Consider the following 18,002-nt stretch of genomic DNA (forward strand, 5'->3'; position numbering starts at 1 on the left):
TTCATTGATAAATGAAGTTCTAACGTAAGTTCAGTCAGGAAGACTATAATCTGCACTTTACACTTCCTCAGTTCACTTCTTATTTCTCCACCCCTTCAAATCTGCTCACATGCTCAAAATAGCCTGTCAACTTCCGGGCTTCAATTGAATAATCAGCTGTTTGCCTCCTGGTCTCATATAACCAATAGCATAGCGTCACATCACCTCTCACCCCCACACACACCTCCATTGTAAGCCTATCACATTGATATTCACCCCCATTCTAAGCCAATCACATGGCTGTGTACTCTTAAAATATGCAGACCCATCAGTCATCTGATTCATCATTCTGAGGAGTCTAATCAGTCTCAGAAGGAGAGGCATCACCATCACCACCACCAGTATCTAGACTCTACAGGGGGATCTATCTGGCTGCTGCTCATGGCTGATGCAGCTCTATCTCAATATCTCCCTGTGATGTGTAAGCACCAAAGACTATTAACAACACCTCATTCTCATCATACTTTCTGTAATTCATCATTCATTCACTATTGTAATAAATATTATTTTATTAATTATCTGGTCTCTCTCTCACGATTGAACTGTAGTCTACAGTATGGTGACGTAACAAAGTACTATCAAATTCCTACCACATTTCAGCAATCATATCACGACATGGCAGCTGTCAGTCAATCTTCATTTCGAGGAGAAAATTCTGCAGGCAAGATGGCCGCCTAGTGCCTGTAACCTGGGAGTATTTCTAGCCCCTAAACTAACGAATAACTTCGCCAATACGTTGTAAAACAAACAAAATAAAACAAGCTGTCATGTCTTCATTGATGTAGAATGCATAGGACATGAAACTGGTTCGTTAAACTCACATTCCAGGGATATTGTGTTTAGTTACTGCGGCTCTTTACCGTGCTAGTCAACGCTCCAAGCCGGCAGGCAGCACTCTTGCCTCGACATGTCCACACCGCTCCACACGGAAGCAGCCGTCTGACTGGTTCTCCTGGAGCCCACTCGCGTAGCGCCAGAACACGCTCGATTTGGGGGCGGAACACACCAGGATTGGCCAACGCCAACTCCAGTGCCCAGAACTGTCAAAGCAAATCGTCACTATGACCCGCCTCTCAACAATCTTTCATCTCAGGCAATATCTGTTTTCAGTCTGATACATCACCGTCCCTCTCTGAGACGCGCTTCATGTGCTCTTTAAGCATCTGTGTTCTGAGTAGATACATTATTATTACATATTACATTATCAGCAGAAAATATGTTACATAGGCTACAGTAGCTACATCCCTTATAATAATTTCTGATTAATGTAGTGACATGTTATTGCATAATTTATTCTATCAACAGGTTTTTATTACAACTCATTCAGTTATTACATTTTCCCATGTTATTACAGTAGTGATGTACAAACGTGATATTTTTATGTTTATAATTCAAAAATGTTTGCATGTAAAATTCTGTACTGTTTTCTGCATACTATACTGCAAGGGCGGGGTTGCAACGGCAGGCAGGATCAGGGTCCAGTCTCTAGTGGGCCGTAGCAGCGGAGATGAGGGAGACAGGCTGTTGAGAGACTGGAGAGATATTTTGTTATGTCCTCATCTGTTAACATGACTAGATTGCTCCCCTCAGGACAGCTTTTCATAGGTATGACTTCAATGTGAGCTACTCTCAGTTGCCACAACTGTAACCAGCCATGCAGGAGTTAAGCTAGGCAGCCGAGCCAGCAGACCTCAGTGCATTACATTGAGACATGAAACATATTACTACATGATTCAACGCCAGGCTCATGTGCTAAGAAACATCTACACACTGCAGTATAAGGGCCTGTGTCCACCTGGCGTCTTTTTCCGACGTTAAACGCTGGGAATGCGCTGGGGAATGCTGATCCCAGCGCACAATATACAAGGAAGCAGTCTGCAAGTAACATTAGTTCAGCTTGATAGCTGACAGCTAGCAAGCTAACAACACAGGTAGGCTACGCTATTAAAAGCAGTAAGCGCAACACTCACCAGAAATATTAAGTGTCTAGCCGATCTGCTCCCACAATTGAGCCGTTCTGTCTCTGTTGCGATAGTTTTTCCATATGATTAGTTACCAGAAAAGGAGCAGCCGACACCAGCGTCTTTCTGAAAAGTTAAAATATTTTCAGCTGGAAGCGCTGGGAGTCGGCGCACAAAAACACCGAAAAAAGACGCTGGGCGCTCTGCACTTTCTCTACACGTCCGTGTGCGCTCGCATACGCTCTCCTCCCATTGGAAACAATTGAAAATAGACGCTGGACCTGAGGAAAAGACGCCAGGTGGACACAGGCCCTAAGTCAATCATCCGTGCTGCTCATCGGTGGATTTTGATCAAACTTATCAAATGCGTGTCATTTTGGGAGTCGTCCTTTAGGTACAAGGACATGTTGTCCAGGAACTAATATAGCACAGACTAAAGGGAATGCTCTTACAAAGGCATGTGTCTGTGTGTGTGTGTGCATGTGCGTGTGTATGTGTGTGTATGTGTGTGTCTGTGTGTGTTTGTGTGTGTGTGTGTGTGTGTGTGTGTGTGTGTGTGTGTGTGTGTGTGTGTGTGTGTGTGTGTGTGTGTGTGTGTGTGTGAGAGAGAGAGAGAGAGAGAGAGAGGATAATCCATTGCCACTGTGTTTCTTGTACGCATGAAGTGGATACTGACCGTTATCTTGTCTTACAGTATAACTGTATTTGTTGACCTGCCATTGTCATCATCCTGTGTGTTGTTATCCTATGTGTAGCCTATCTGCCTATGCATTATTGTGGTTGCCGTTTGGGCACTTATAGGACGAATCAGCGTGATGTCACTTGACACCCAGAAATGCGGAACCCCGCGGCAGTTAATAGTATGAGTTGTGCCAAACAAATGTTAATATCTCAAAAACTATACATGACATCCCTTATATTTTGACATTCTGAGTGAGAGCAGAATTAGCTCAAGAGTTTGATGTATAATATATGCATGTCGTGTTAAAGGTGTGTGAACTGTCGCAGTTTTTAAATTGTAAACATGGTCAGCTGGGGGGGGGGGGGGGGGGCGCGCGTGTGTAGCCGAGGTGAATCAGTCCTTGTGATGGAGTCCAGTGTGGTAGCGAGTGGATTGGTTAAAGTCACTCCCCAGTATAAAGGCATGTTAATCAGCTCCGCATGGAGTGGTTAGTGTCTTTGACTCCCAAGACGAAGGTCGGCGGTTCGTATCCACCCCTGGGCAAGCCCTTAACATGGGTTGCTGCAAGTACCACCTACACAACACCGTTACACGTGCATGTGCGTGCGCACACACACACTATTATGTATTTTGCTCAGTCATTTATTCAGGTTGCAACCATGTGTTCAGGCAATCTCCACAAAATAGCCGTCAGTGGCGGAGCTCCGCAAGCCTGCCTGCTGCCTGCTGCCTTTGATTTCCACAGATCAGAAGTGTAACTAGGCAGGAGAAGCAGGAGAAGCAGCAGAAGCAGGAGAAGCAGCAGAAGCAGCAGAAGCACTGCGGCTGCAGCTGCAGCTGCTGCTCCCCCTGCTATGATGTCTTGGAGGCTGCACCCATAGATGGCTATGTATGGATCGGGGGAAGAATTGGGTCAGGCAGCACACTGCAGTGGGAGCTAGCATGGTGGCGTGCGTAGGTGCCCACGTTTTGTCGTGCTGCTCGCTTGTTTGCTGCAGTAAAATATGGAGAGATAGAGAGACAGATAGAGAGAGAGGGGGAGAGTCTGAGAGAGCGAGAGAGGCAGAGAGAGAGAGAGAGAGAGAGAGAGAGAGACAGAGAGAGACAGAGAGAGAGAGAGAGACAGAGAGAGAGAGAGAGACAGAGAGAGAGACAGAGAGCGAGAGAGACAGAGAGAGAGAGAGAGAGAGAGAGAGACAGAGAGAGAGAGAGAGAGAGAGACAGAGATGTAAGCAGGGAGAATATAGCGGCAGGAGTGCAGATCTCATATCACACGTCAACAAAGAAAATATTGGAGTGGAAAAAAGACAACAAAGCCAAGGGCATGGCCTGCCCCTGTTTCCCCTCTGTGTGCATGTGGGGAGCCGTGCCGTGCCGTGCCGTGCCGTGCCGTGCCGTGCCGTGCCGTGCCGTGCTGCAGCAGCAGCGCTGCTTTAGCGCAGCTCACATTCATATTCGCCTCACTTCCGCCGTGGAAAATGCTGAAGTGCCACAGCGATGACGGCGAGGGGAGGGGGGGCAGCGAGGGGGAACAGCTGTTTCTATAAATAATAGGATCAGAGGGAAGCGTCAACCCCCCTCTAACAACCCCCCCCCCCCCTCTACTTGCATCCCCCAGTTCCCCCCCCCCCCTTCTCCCCTCTGTCCCCGGTTTTATGAGGCAGCAGTTTCTCACTGGGAGCGATGTCATCTCCGGTCTCTTATTGGCCACTGACGGTTCAGCTGGCTGCTCCTGCTGTCTTCATTCAGTGCCCCGCTGCCACTGTACAGAGAGCGCCACCACCTGGTCACACCTGTCTTCCCACTATTACTGCCAGCACTTACAGTATTGGATTGTGTGTGTGTGTGTGTGTGTGTGTGTGTGTGTGTGTGTGTGTGTGTGTGTGTGTGTGTGTGTGTGTGTGTGTGTGTGTGTGTGTGTGTTCCTTTTCTGACACAGTCCTACAGAGATTCAGATCTACTCCTAATGAGAAAGACAAGTGTAAATAGTCACATGAAGGAATAGAGATAGACACGTGTAGCCTACTGTGTACGCTGCCATCATCCAGAGGGCACGGGGAGAGGCTGGATCCACACTGTCAGCTCCCGACCAGCACACTTGTGAATTCAGGTGATTGAGAATGTGAAAACTTGTGACCCTGCGGGCCATATCTTAGGGCCAGCGTGAAGGCCAGGGCAAGTATTATCTTTGTTCTAGCACTCAAAATCTCCCCTTTCTTCCTTTTAATTAGCACATGGCCTTTAATATAGCCTTTTCAATTCCATCCATCTAGTCACCCTATTGTTCTACAAAAGGAAACATACAATGTACCTGAAATACAGACCCCCCTTTTCTCTCTCTCTCTCCAGAAAGTTTATTTCCCTCCAGCGTGTGGAAATGCAGCATCAGCATCTTTGCAAACTGCAGCTGTGAGTGGAATCTTAACTGCAGCTTTGCTACTCAGAGTATAGCCTGATAGAGCGGCAGCAGTGCATCCTTACCCTGCCAGCCCCCATCTCTCTCTCTCTCTCACTCTCTCTCTCTCTCCCTCTCTCTCCCTCTCTCTCTCCCTCTCTCTCTCTCCCTCTCTCTCTCCCTCTCTCTCTCCCTCTCCCTCTCCCTCTCTCCCTCTCTCTCCCTCTCCTCTCCCTCTCTCTCTCTCCCTCCCTCTCTCTCCCTCTCTCTCTCTCCCTCTCTCTCCCTCTCTCTCTCTCCCTCTCTCTCTCCCTCTCTCTTCCTCTCCCTCTCCCTCTCTCCCTCTCTCTCCCTCTCCTCTCCCTCTCCCTCTCTCCCTCTCTCTCCGTCTCCTCTCCCTCTCTCGCTCTCCCTCTCCAAGAAGGTTACCAGCAGTCAAGTGAAGCGCTTTGAAGAGCGGTTCATCAAAAGGTCTGTGAGGCTTTGGGGGGTGGGGGTGGGGGTGGGGGTGGGGGTGGGGGTGGGGGTGGGGGCGGGCGGCTACAGTGAATGATCTCCATTCATTTTTAATTCTTTGGTTGTTTTTTTGTTTGTCTGTGTTTTGCTTATAACTTCTCAAGTATTTAAGTTGGAGAAGAGGGGAGAAAAAGTGACGCAGTGCTGTCATTTGAGTCAAACCCACCCGACACGGACCCACTACATCAAGTGTTCAATGTAGGGGATCAGAAACACGGACCACTACATCAAGTGTTCAATGTAGGGGATCAGAAACACGGACCACTAGGCTACATCAAGTGTTACATGTAGGGGATCAGAAACACGGACCACTAGGCTACATCAAGTGTTACATGTAGGGGATCAGAAGGTGCCGAAACTAAAGACAGCTGAGGAGCGTGCCCTGGGGAACCCCTCTCACATTTAGATGAGATGCTTCAGGCTGGTGGAATGTGTTTTCAGTACATGACATTACATAAGCCAGCTTCCAACATAGAACATCACATGCAATGAATACAAAAACACAATCCAACCCACATCACAGTACAGTCAACAGACTGCTCATAACATGGTCATAACAGCAGAGATACAGTAGGGGGATTGTCAGAGAGTTCATTGTCCATATGGCAGTTGGGAAGAAACTGTATTGATGGGCAGAGGCCTGTAGCGCCTGCCGGAGGGCAACACGTGACATCACATCACATAACACATCGAAAAAGAATGAACTATAATCACCACTATTATTACCATCAAAGCAAATGGTAGATTATTATGTACCTATTCACCTTATGTAGCCACGCCCATTTTACCCGGTTGTGTGGTCGTGTGACGACTTCCGGCTAAAAAAAAGAAAAAGAAAATGGCTGGCTGCTCCAATATCATCTAACTCTGAATGAACTAATAATTTAGCCAATTGTATGTAACATACCAAATAAAAGCAAATGGCAATGTCTAAAGCTGTGTTCACACCGAGATATTTATTTTTCGCTCTGTCGCTCAAGTCAACCCTTTGGAATCGCTCTGTCGCTCTGTTTAAATCGCTCATCAACAGGCACACGGAATGATGGACATGTGGGGGATATAACGTTACGCAATGTCATGCTGTTTGTCCACTACGAGCCACCGTCATTGTTTACAAGCTAAGCCTATCAGCGTGCTCCTAATGCGAGCTGCATACCGGTAGTACAGACTTCACTTCATGTCAGCTGTCAGCCTGTCAATGAGCTGTCAATGCGGTTTGTTGCAACACAATAAACCAGCGGTTTGTTCCAAGCCAGAGTGATCCTTGACTCGCTCTCACACGGCAGCCAATCAGCGTTGAACAGCGAGCGACTGATGCCAGCGTATTTTCGCTCGAGTTGGAATATTTCATCTTGACCGACGAGCGTATTTTCTCCCTATCGCTCTGTCTCTGCCGCTCGGACGCCCAGCGATTATTCTCCCAGGCGAATATACGCTCAATCGCTCGTTTGCATTGACTTTGTATGTAAACTCGACGCCAGCGACAAACTTTAATAGGTCGGTGTGAACGCACCTTAAGAATGCAACGCCATGTAACTGGCTCGTTAAGTCTTGCATTCCAGGGAATTACGTTAACGTCGAGCGCTCGGAGGAGAGAACACTATCTGAAGCTTTCTTTGTTGGAGTCCAGGTATGTTTTACAAGAAAGTGCTCATCATTGTCGACGATAACGTTATCTGACCTGGCTAACAGTGGATACTCGCTTGCTTGCTGTGTACCGAGCTCAAAGTAGTAGGCTACGTTCTTTATTTTACCCCCTGCACTGTCCGCTACAAAAACAACTCTCTTCTTCATGACGTTCTTTCATATTTGGCGCCGTGACCGCCGGAAGTGTTAACACGACCCGGAAGAATTTGGCCCACCCCCGCGTCTGAACATAAGGTGAATAGGAACTCTGAAAAAAGGTCTGTAGACGTTAACAAAAAGTAAAGAGTACACCTGGGATTAAAATGTTTACAGAAATAAGTTTGGAATGTTCACGACAATCAGTTTGGAATGTTCACGACAAAATGGATGACAATCGATTTGTCGTCCATCTTTTTCCCGATGACCTTGAGTGGATTTTGAAGACCTCAACTACCTTGGCAACCAGTCCTGTTAGCTAATGATCAGCTTTGCTATTGTTATTCTACACCTCTCTTCCATCCTGATCCAAACCAATCGATATTCAATGGAAGCCAGCCTGGGTTATTGGACAGTGTTCTTACGGGCTGACGTTGTCATTATAGGTCTTCTCATAGTGGATTCTACAGTATGACTGATCACCAGGCTTTGAGGTGGACAGTTTGTATCACAGGCTGGTTGAGGGGAGGCGTTGCAGCCAGTCATAAGTACGAGTCGAGAAACGCTTCCAAAACAATTATGATTCTAAAGCAGTGGTCTTCAACAGGGGGTCCGTGACCCCCAGGGGTCATATATGCAGAGGTACTGCAGGAGGTCAGACAATTTTTGTCAAAGTAGTTTGTGAAAATGTAAAAAAAAATATTTTAGGCACAAAATAATAATATTGAGTAAACCCCAAGCATTATAGGCGATAATAAGCTACTTTTGGCAAAGATGATTTGCAAAGTGAATCTGAAGAATCAATATACGAAACATGTTGCTCACTCCTTCTTGCCTTTTTAAATGAATAAATAGAAGTGTCAATCCTGATATCCTGGATTTGCCCTGGATTATAAATGTTATTATAGGTCACGCTTATATGCACCAAACTTTTATTTATTCTTTAATCGTAGGGGGTCCGTGCTCTGTTTCTCTATCAACCAAGGGGTCCTTGGGCTGAAAAGGTTGAAGACCCCTGTTCGAAAGGAATCAAAACATTGATTCCTAAACTAATTTTGCATGCAGAACATACTTGAAATCCAAGTTCCCACCCGAACATATTAAGTGGCAGACACGGGCCATAAAAATGTTAAACAAAAACGATGTTTACAAAAGTTCATAATAAATGACAAGCAAAGTTAATATGGTAAGATAATAAATGACAAGCAATGTTATGATCATATTAAAATGAATGAATGTGATGAATGTGAAAAAAATGGGGTACGGTGGCGCAGTGGTAAGCGCTGTCGCCTCACAGTCAGAAGGTCCTGGGTTCGATTCTCGCCTGGGACACTGTGGGCGCTGTGGTTGTGTTCCCCCCCATATCTTCAGTGCCTACTGCCCAGGTGGGTTATCTCGTCGTAAGGGCCTTTCTCTCTGTGTGGAGTTTGCATGTTCTCCCCGTACCCCCCAGGGGGTTCCTCCGTATATAACCCCCCCACTAAAAACATGCAGAAGATCAGATCGTCATCGTCATCCGACCAGTGACGACAACATCCGAAGTTGGTCCCCGGGCGCTGTACGAGAAAGCGACCACTGCTCCTGGCCTGCCCCTCGGAGGAAAGGACATGCCTGGATGGGTTAAATGCAGAAGACACTTTTCACCGGCCACCGTCAGCATGAGTGTGTTGTGGCCTCATGCATGTATTGTGGTGTTCGTGTGACAATAAAAAACGGGCTTGTCCGTTACAAGAGAAATGTATATGTTTTTCTCTGAAATAATCATGTGACCTGTTTTGGAATCGATAAGCAAAATCGGAATCAGAATCGTTAAAATCCAAACGATACCCCAACCGCATGACGATTTAGTTTAGATTTAGTTACTGTAGCTCTTTGGATCATGTCCTTGGTCCTGCATGGGAATACAAGAGAGAGACCATTCACATCACGACTGCACGAGCTGCTTAGCTTCACTTCTACACCTTTTACCATCTTTACCATTCATCTTTGGATGAAAGGAAAGAACTTGCTGGCACTTTATGAAATTAACATTAGTTGTAATTATTTGATACAAAAACTTAGTAAAAAGGCAAAAAGTACAGTTTACTTCTCAGATGTGAATTAATCTCTGGTTTTCCGACTGGAACATATAGGGCTGCACTTCCCAGAGATTACCTGTCAACTCAACAGTGTGGGTGGTGCTTGGATTGTCTGTTCATGGAGTTTGAGTTTCTCTCTTTGCTCAGCCATGGTGGCTCTAACCCTAACCCTAACCCTATCACTGCTCATGCTAAAAAGTTATTTTTATAGAGTACCGCAGGGATGATGTATTTTTGTAGTCGCAACGCGGAAGTCCCGGACTTCCGGGTTCTTCACTGTTTCTGCCTCATGTGTGAAGATTATCCTGCTGAACACTGGTTCGCGTTTGAATAAGCTTGCGTTGCCCACATACCTCATTTGAAGCATCGCGCCAAAATCCCATTCAAAAATCCCATAGGCAGAAACAGTGAAGAACCCGGAAGTGTATGAAAATAAATGTGATCCAAAATTAAGATATAAACAAGATAAAATAAGCCATAAGATAAAAGTGAGTCTTAAGAGGATATTTAAAAGAGGATACTGAGTTTGCCGGCAGCCAGTTCCACAGCTCAGGGGCCTGAACAGCAAAGCCCCAGTCACCTTTAGTGACACATTTTAGGGATTGCAGGAAATATAAGACATCCCTTTTTTTTTTTTTTTTTTTTTTTTAACGTTTTTCTCCTATTTTCTGTCCAGTTGCTGTCCCGGTCGTTGCTCATATCCATGCCTTTCTGATCAGTGTTTGCAGTTTGATGACACATGTGCAAACAGAAGACAGCTGTCACTGTCACAAGTACAATACTAAATTAAAAAAGCAGTCAAGGCAGAAGACATAAGGAGTGGGGAAAAAGTACATCATATGCTAAAGCCAAATGGCACCTGCTCATGGCATGTGCTGTGTAAATTATTAAAGAGATTAAGATGGAGGAGGCGGAGCCAAACCTTCAAAGAGGAGTTGGGGATTGGCATGTAATTGCTGACAAGGCAGAAGTAGGAGGGCGAGGAGGTGGAGTTGAAGGGTAGGCTATATAGGCTTATGGTGTGACAGGAGAGACTCACAGGGCAGCCCCCCCCCCCCCCCCCATTTTCTCCCCAATTGTACTTGTCCAATTCCCCCCTGCTGCCCCGGTCGCTGATCCACCCTCTGCCGATCTGGGGAGAGCCGTAGACTAGCACCACCATGCTTCCTCCAACATGCGCAGTTTGCCAGCCGCTTCTTTTCACCTGACAAGGGGGAGCTTCACTGGCAGGACGTAGCACGTGGGAGGATCACGCTATTCCCACCAGTTCCCTTCCGCCCCGAACAGGCACCCCAACCGACCAGAGGAGGCACTAGTGCAGCGACCAGGACATAATACCCTTAACCTGGCTTCCCACCAGCCAATCAAGCCGGAGGTAACACGGGGGCGCGAACCTGCGACCATTACACCAGGAATGCCAGCTCAGGACACTTAATACCCCCAACCCCAAGAACAAATCTTCTCAAACGCACAGTTATCTACCGTTCAATAACATCCTGGAACTCACTACCTCCTCATATAACTCAGACACAAAATAAATCGTCATTTAAAAATCAACTCAAAACACACCTAATGCAGCTGACCATGTGACTGAACCAAATGTAGTTGATACTTTTCCTATTCTGTTCTAACTTCTATTGTATTGTTTGCACTGATACTGTGCACCTAAGAATTTGATTGCACAGTATCATTTTAATGTATGTTCTATGTTATGTATTGTATTGCATGTACTTTGTATGTCTTGTTGTTGTTTTTTTGTGGACCCCAGGAAGATTAGCTGTCGCCATGGCGTCAGCTAATGGGGATCCTTTCAATAAACAACAATAAACCTGCGACCCTCGTGTTGGTAGGCAGGGAATCTACGTGGTTCGGTACAGTTGGTGTTCACATTGGCAACTGTTCCGTGCCTGGGCACGCCCAAGCGTTGCCCAGACTGTCTTTTCAAGTGGACCCTGTCACCGTTCGCTGTTCCACGCTCGGGCACAGAACGCAACTTTCACACTCACCAAACAAACCAGACCTGGGCTCAATTTGGGGACAAGTGTGCTCAACGTCCCGGGTCCCCAGTGAGAAAGCACCCTTCATCACGGTTTACAACCTGTCTGTACACACATGGATTCTCTCTCTCTCTTCATCACTCTTCCCCCTCACTCACATACACAGTCAAAACCATGTGCCCTTTGATCAAGATTCATGCACAAGCAATGCACACACACTTACTATACTTTTTACGTTTGTTTTGCGTTTGTCTTACTATACTTGTGAAGACCTTTTATTGACTAAATGCTTTCCCAAACCCTTGAAGACCCCATGAAATGGCATCTTTACTTCCTTGATTTGATGTATCCTGCTGAAAAGTGCCCACTTGTATTTCCCCTGGTGCCTCACATGGGCTCAATCCCCTCGGTAGGTTCGAGGGCAACCAAACGGACGACTGACAGAAATAGGCTTTGGTTATGGGTTCAGTTTCGCTCGGCGTCCTCGTGGCGTGCAACTAAGCTATGCAACGCCACCCAACTCTCCAACCGTTACACTGTTATCACCATGTAGGCTACTTCCAGCTAACCTCCATCTCTGGCTTTCCTGCAGGACTACACTATCACCATGTACTTCCAGCAGTCCTGGAGAGACAAGCGCCTCTCCTACACGGGCATTCCCCTCAATCTGACCCTGGACAACCGGGTGGCCGACCAGTTGTGGGTCCCCGACACCTACTTCATTAATGACAAGAAGTCCTTCGTCCACGGGGTGACGGTCAAGAACCGAATGATCCGACTGCACCCGGACGGAACTGTGTTGTACGGCCTCAGGTGAGAGGGCTTTTCACTGTTTACTGTCACACATCTATCGGGTGGTTCACGTGACGTGACGCCAGATACTGTCACTTGGGGACATGTATGGTACATGGTACATGTGGGACATTATTTGGGCTGTAGCTGACTCAGAATTTGGATTTGGCTGTTCAATACGAATATCCAAATATTATTTATTCTCTTCTTTTTTAATGAGAATATCTGGCAATCAGAAAACCCATTTGCATGAGCTTGTTTGATTTGTTTAATTGTTGGTACTTGGTTTGTGTTACGGTATTAATAGTCTGATACTTAAAATACTGAAAATAGGCTATAGATATATTGGGAGAAACCAAGCAATTCTATGTAAAATCAGACATTCAGCACCCCCATATAGCCATAATGGAATGATCCTTGTTTTATAACCACATTTGCGACTATTCGACTGTGAGATTGGCAGTCCAATTATGCTCCTTCAAATGAATCGTCGACTATTGGAGTCACCCATTGGTGACAAAGCAGGAGTCTGCAAGGTTGGGCAGTAGTTACTGTACCGACATGTATCTTAATTACTAGTTTAACTACAATTTGCAGTAGTTGGGTGGTAGTTTAAAGGAACACGCCAACATTTTGGGAGATTCGCCTATTTGACATATTCCCAATAGTAAGACGAGAAGATAGATAAATGCCCTTCTCTTCTCTGTGCGTGTAGTAGTGACTCGTCCCTCCTGCTAGTTAGCTTAGCACAATGACTGGTAGTCAAGGGGATATCTAGCCTACCCCCGTTAAAGGGATAGTTCGGTTTGTTTGAAGTGGGGTCCTATCAGCTAGTGAGATACACTAACTTAATTAGGTACAGTGTTCAGGAGTGAGTGTGCATTGTGGAACGAGACCGCGCACTCAGCGCAGCAGCCAAACCAGCCTTTTCTCTGTAAGTACGGGGGGTCAACAACTAAAACGTAATTTAGCCACCTAAAACACCTAAAACAACGCCCACCTAAACAAATCGACATCCGTGTACATGCACGCTCTATTTTGACAATTTTCAGCGCTTTACTTTTCCGCAAAACAGCAGTTTCATTCGGCACTGCTTTTTCTCCCAACCGTACAACTACCGTATTCCTCCGCTAAAAGCCTGCACACTGCACAAAGCCGCGGTTTACAAAACAGGAAGGCTTAGAAGAGAGATAAAACACTGACTTACTTTAGAGACAACAAGTCACCTGGCCTCTCTGGTCTGGGACGTTTTCCACAATTTATCCTGGGAATGGTGAATAAGGTCTGCAGGGCACCCCAGCATTTAGGCAGCAGGCAGTTCCTCGCATCTCTCTGCCTGTTCACTCTCTGCAAAAGTTCCTCTTCTGTATTCTCTCTGGTTCATAATTGTATCCTCTTGTCACCAAGGTGAATGGCATATCATCCTCGCTATCAAAAGCACTCACATTTTCGTTCGTGTATTCTATTTGTTGTCTTCACTAACAAGCTGGGAGAAATAACACAAACAGCTGATCTGCGGAGTAATCCAGCACCGCGGCTCTGTGCAGGCTTTAGCGGAGGAATACGGTAGTTGTACGGTTGGGAGAAAAAGCAGTGCCGAATGAAACTGCTGTTTTGCGGAAAAGTAAAGCGCTGAAAATTGTCAAAATAGAGCGTGCATGTACACGGATATCGATTTGTTTAGGTGGCCGTTGTTTTAGGTGGCTAAATTACGTTTTTTTGTTTAGTTGTTGACCCCCAGGACTTAGAGAGAAAAAGCTGGTGATGCTGCTGCTCTGGGTGCCGGATCTCGTTCGACGCTGCGCCCAGCTTCAAGAACACTGTACCTAATTAAGTTAGTGTATCTGACTAGCTGATAGGACCCCACTTCAAACAAACCGAACTATCCCTTTAAGTCGCCAAATACACATTCCAACAGTGCCAAAACTCTCCTATGTACTCTTATGTACATGTTGTGACTCGTGATTCACCACCTTATGAAATCATATTGTAAAGTTACGAGACATTGTCATTTTCTATGCAAATACAAAAACTGCTTTCCTGACAAAACCGGAAGTTCTATTTTTTTTGTTTGTTTCTTTGTTTGTTTTTTTTGGGGGGGGGGACGACACAGGCCCCCACAAATAAGGACTTCATCACTCCATACAAAAATTACCACACAATATGGCACAATTCCACAGCTTATTGGCCACGCACGGTTGTCATTTAATGAGAATCACCGCAGCTATTTTCAGCGGTGGTTTGTGACCAAGATGTCTGTGATCAAATACTCTGAATTTCCCTAGAGATGTATCATTTTCCTGATTCCACCTCAACATTAGCTCCCTATCCTCTCCTTAAAACACACACACACACACACACACACACACACACACACACACACACACACACACACACACACACACACACACACACATCCTCTCCTTAAAACACGTCCTCGGGCTGCTAAGAGAGGATTAGCTAGCCTGCCCTCGTCCCCACATCAAACACACTCAGTTCAGTTGGACCTCTGTGTAACAATATGAGATTCAGACTCAGATTGGGATCATTTCTCATGTAGTTTGGATGGAATTTTCATTGTGATCTCGCTAGTAGTTTGTAGTAGTTTTCAAGTAGGCTACTTTCCCCAACACTGTCTGTCTTTGTGTGCAGACATTCTTGTGAACACAGTCAGTAACTCATCAGTCAATCCATGATAGAAACGTCATACTACCACATTAATTAACTTAATAAATGACCATGTTGGCATAAGTGGTTATGTTTAATATATCATTATGGCAGCAGGACATATAGGGGGACTCAAGTGCCTCTTGTTTTATTGTGCCTCTATCTTTGGTGACGATTCCTTTTTTTTTGTCTCCATCTAAGTGATCATTGCTGTGGTGTCAATCAGTGTTGCCGCTACTGTCTTCTTCTTTTGAGTTTCTGTAGGTGGCGCTCTTTTCGCCTGTTCAGACATGGAGGCTATTGTTGCTCATTGTACTGGGAACCAGTGGATTTGTTCCCGGGAAGCATATTTAGAACACAAAATAAATTAGTAGTAAAACAGAAATGATAATTTCTTATATTCATGACTGGGCATCAGGTATGTTTTGTAGTCAGAGCTATTTATTATACAGTCTATGAGTCAGAGCCTGTTTTTTTGTGTGTGTGTGTGTGTGTGTGTATGTGTGTATGTGTGTGTGTGTGTGTGTGTGTGTGTGTGTGTGTGTGTGTGTGTGTGTGTGTGTGTGTGTGTGTGTGTGTGTGTGTCAGTGTGTGTGTGTGTCAGTGTGTGTGTGTGTGCGCGCGCGCCTGCGTGCGCACATGCGTGTGTATGTTTTTCTAGTCCTACAGTATTTTCTCAACACCAATCAAGCCTAATTTGAGTATGTCAGTTGGCCATGCGTATATATACCGTATATATATATATATATATGTATATGTATATGTATATGTATGTATATATACTGGGGGGGAAAGTGTTTGTCTATCTGTGTTGGCCCTGTGATGCACTGGGTGGACCGGTACAGGGTCTTTAATGCATGCTGAGAATGGATAGACTCCAGCCTCCCCTGACCCTGAACAGGAATAAGTGGGTAAAGAAAATGAAATCTGAATGTGCAGTAGTTACAGTCAAAAGGATTTAGTGTGTAGTTAAAGAGTTTATATCTGGACTCAGAAATATGAAATGAGTTCCCCCTCCCCCTGCCAAATGAGAGTGAGGAATGAGAAGCATAAACGCTGTTCATTTTTGATAGTGGTTTTGACTCAGAGTCATTACCTTCCTGGACTAATGGCTACAGTGTTACCTTTAGCACAACTGGCTCAAACACTTGGCAAAAATAAGATTGTTAAACAGAGGACACTCTCTGCATTCTCACCCACACGTCTACGTTTAGATTTCTATGCATTTTATCGCCCACATTCAGGAAGTCATGAGTCACTTTCACAACATAAGCAATAAGGATTTACAGTGATGGCATTGACTCTATCGAGCAGACTGCTGCTAAATCTGCAAGCTAGCCAATTGCTCTGAGGCTAACATCTGGAGCCAGCAGCTGTCTCCAGGTCTGTGGCTAAGTTACACCAGGGCACAGGCAGATGATAAGCTAAGCAAACAAGCTCATTAGCAACAGTGGCATGTGATTTGACGATAAGGTGGGTTAATGCTGATTCCTTATTGGTGGAGGGAGGCAGTAGGGTTGGACATGGCTAATTGTGGCTAAGAGCATGTTTGCATGTGCGTACTGTAGGGGTCTTAATGTCCACACATGTTAGTGCTTTATGTGTTGTGTTCATAGAGACTTGCCGTTATTGTGTCACAGCTCCTCCAGCAACCATGTCTGCAGAGCTCAATGATGAGCTCCACTGGAGAGTTGGCAGTTAATGTCTATAGTCTCTATACAGTATAACCTGGCTGGAACAAGAGAAGCATCTGAAAAAGGTTATTGTGGTGGGGCTGGAGATTCATTCAGTGATGTTAGAAGCAAAAGTGAATAGTCAGATAAGAGGGATTTTAGGTCAGACCAAGTACCACTATACAGTATATGTACTACCAAACCAAAACTTCCCACTGTGGCTACCAAACAATTTCCCCCATTTAAAAAAAAATCTATGATTTCCCCTTTGCAATAACACCTAAATAGGCTACTGGTGCAAGTCAGACTGCAAATAACCAACACATAAACAGATGTATACATCTTATTTGCTGATAGGCTGATGGCAGTCAACAAGGCTCTTCAGTACCACCAGATGGAGCCTCACAGACCACTAGTGGTCCCCAGACCACAGTTTGGGAACCACTGCACTAGATGGTGGAACACTGCTGCTGGGATTTGCTTCCATTCAGCCACAAGAGCACGAGTGAGGTGGAGCGTGATGTTGGGAGATTAGCCCAGTTGTTCCAATTCATCCCAAAGGTGTTGGATGGGTTGAGGTCAGGGCTCTGGCACTATACAGTCATGCAGGTAGTGTTCTCCTGTGTTTGATGGGTTGACATCACTGATGATGTCACAGTGGGATTTGAGGGATTTATGGCATCACTGATTATGATACAGTGGGATTGATGACATCACTGATGATGTCACAGTGGGATTTGTGACATCACAGTGGGACAATCACAGTGGGACAGAGAAACAGACAGACAGACAGACAGACAGACAGAGCCCTAGCTCCCATTTATATACTGATGATGATGATGATGATGATGATGATGATGATGATGATGATGATATATAGATAAGATAGATAGATGTGTGAGAGCAAAATTATTGGTTGATTGCTTATTAATTGGTTGTTGATCATTATCGACTCTGTTATTGATGGATCAACAAAGCATTTAGACATTTTACCATTACAGATGTCCCAGTGATATTTAGCTGACCAGACAGTATTGTTGCCTAGGTAACTTGCTGACATTATCTACATGCAAAATCAATCAGATTTAGCAGCAGAAAATCTTCCATTTCCAGTCCAAAATAGCACAAACATGAACCATGTGACAATTGGATTTTGTTGAGACGGTCAAATTGTATGTCACCTGAAAGCCCTCTGTAGGCTATTTCTGCTTCAGTCGGTCTATCTATTTTTGGTAAACAAACAGACTGTGTTGAATGTGGTGCTGGTTTTGGCTTGCCTTGGTCAGCAGCACCATCACCTTCCACTCATTACTGTGTGGCAGGTGGCTGAACAGCATGCTTCCTATAGTTTACCAGCACAAACACAATACAGGCCTGATTATCATCACACCGTGCGTGAATACCACAATGTCTGGAGGGT

At 45.4% G+C, this 18,002-nt stretch overlaps 1 protein-coding gene across 1 annotated transcript in view; it reads left to right on the plus strand.

Annotated features, from left to right (window-relative positions):
- gabrb1 (gamma-aminobutyric acid type A receptor subunit beta1) overlaps positions 1–18,002 on the plus strand; it is a gene marked incomplete at both ends in the record, with an annotated part of 128,767 nt that overhangs the window by 51,088 nt on the left and 59,677 nt on the right. Inside the window, one exon of the mRNA XM_083634353.1 lies at positions 12,043–12,263. Coding sequence (XP_083490479.1) covers positions 12,043–12,263 — 221 coding nt within the window. The remainder of the gene's footprint in view (positions 1–12,042; positions 12,264–18,002) is intronic.

This window comes from Poromitra crassiceps, assembly GCF_964638095.1.
Source record: "Poromitra crassiceps genome assembly, chromosome: 3".
Taxonomy (NCBI): domain Eukaryota; kingdom Metazoa; phylum Chordata; class Actinopteri; order Beryciformes; family Melamphaidae; genus Poromitra; species Poromitra crassiceps.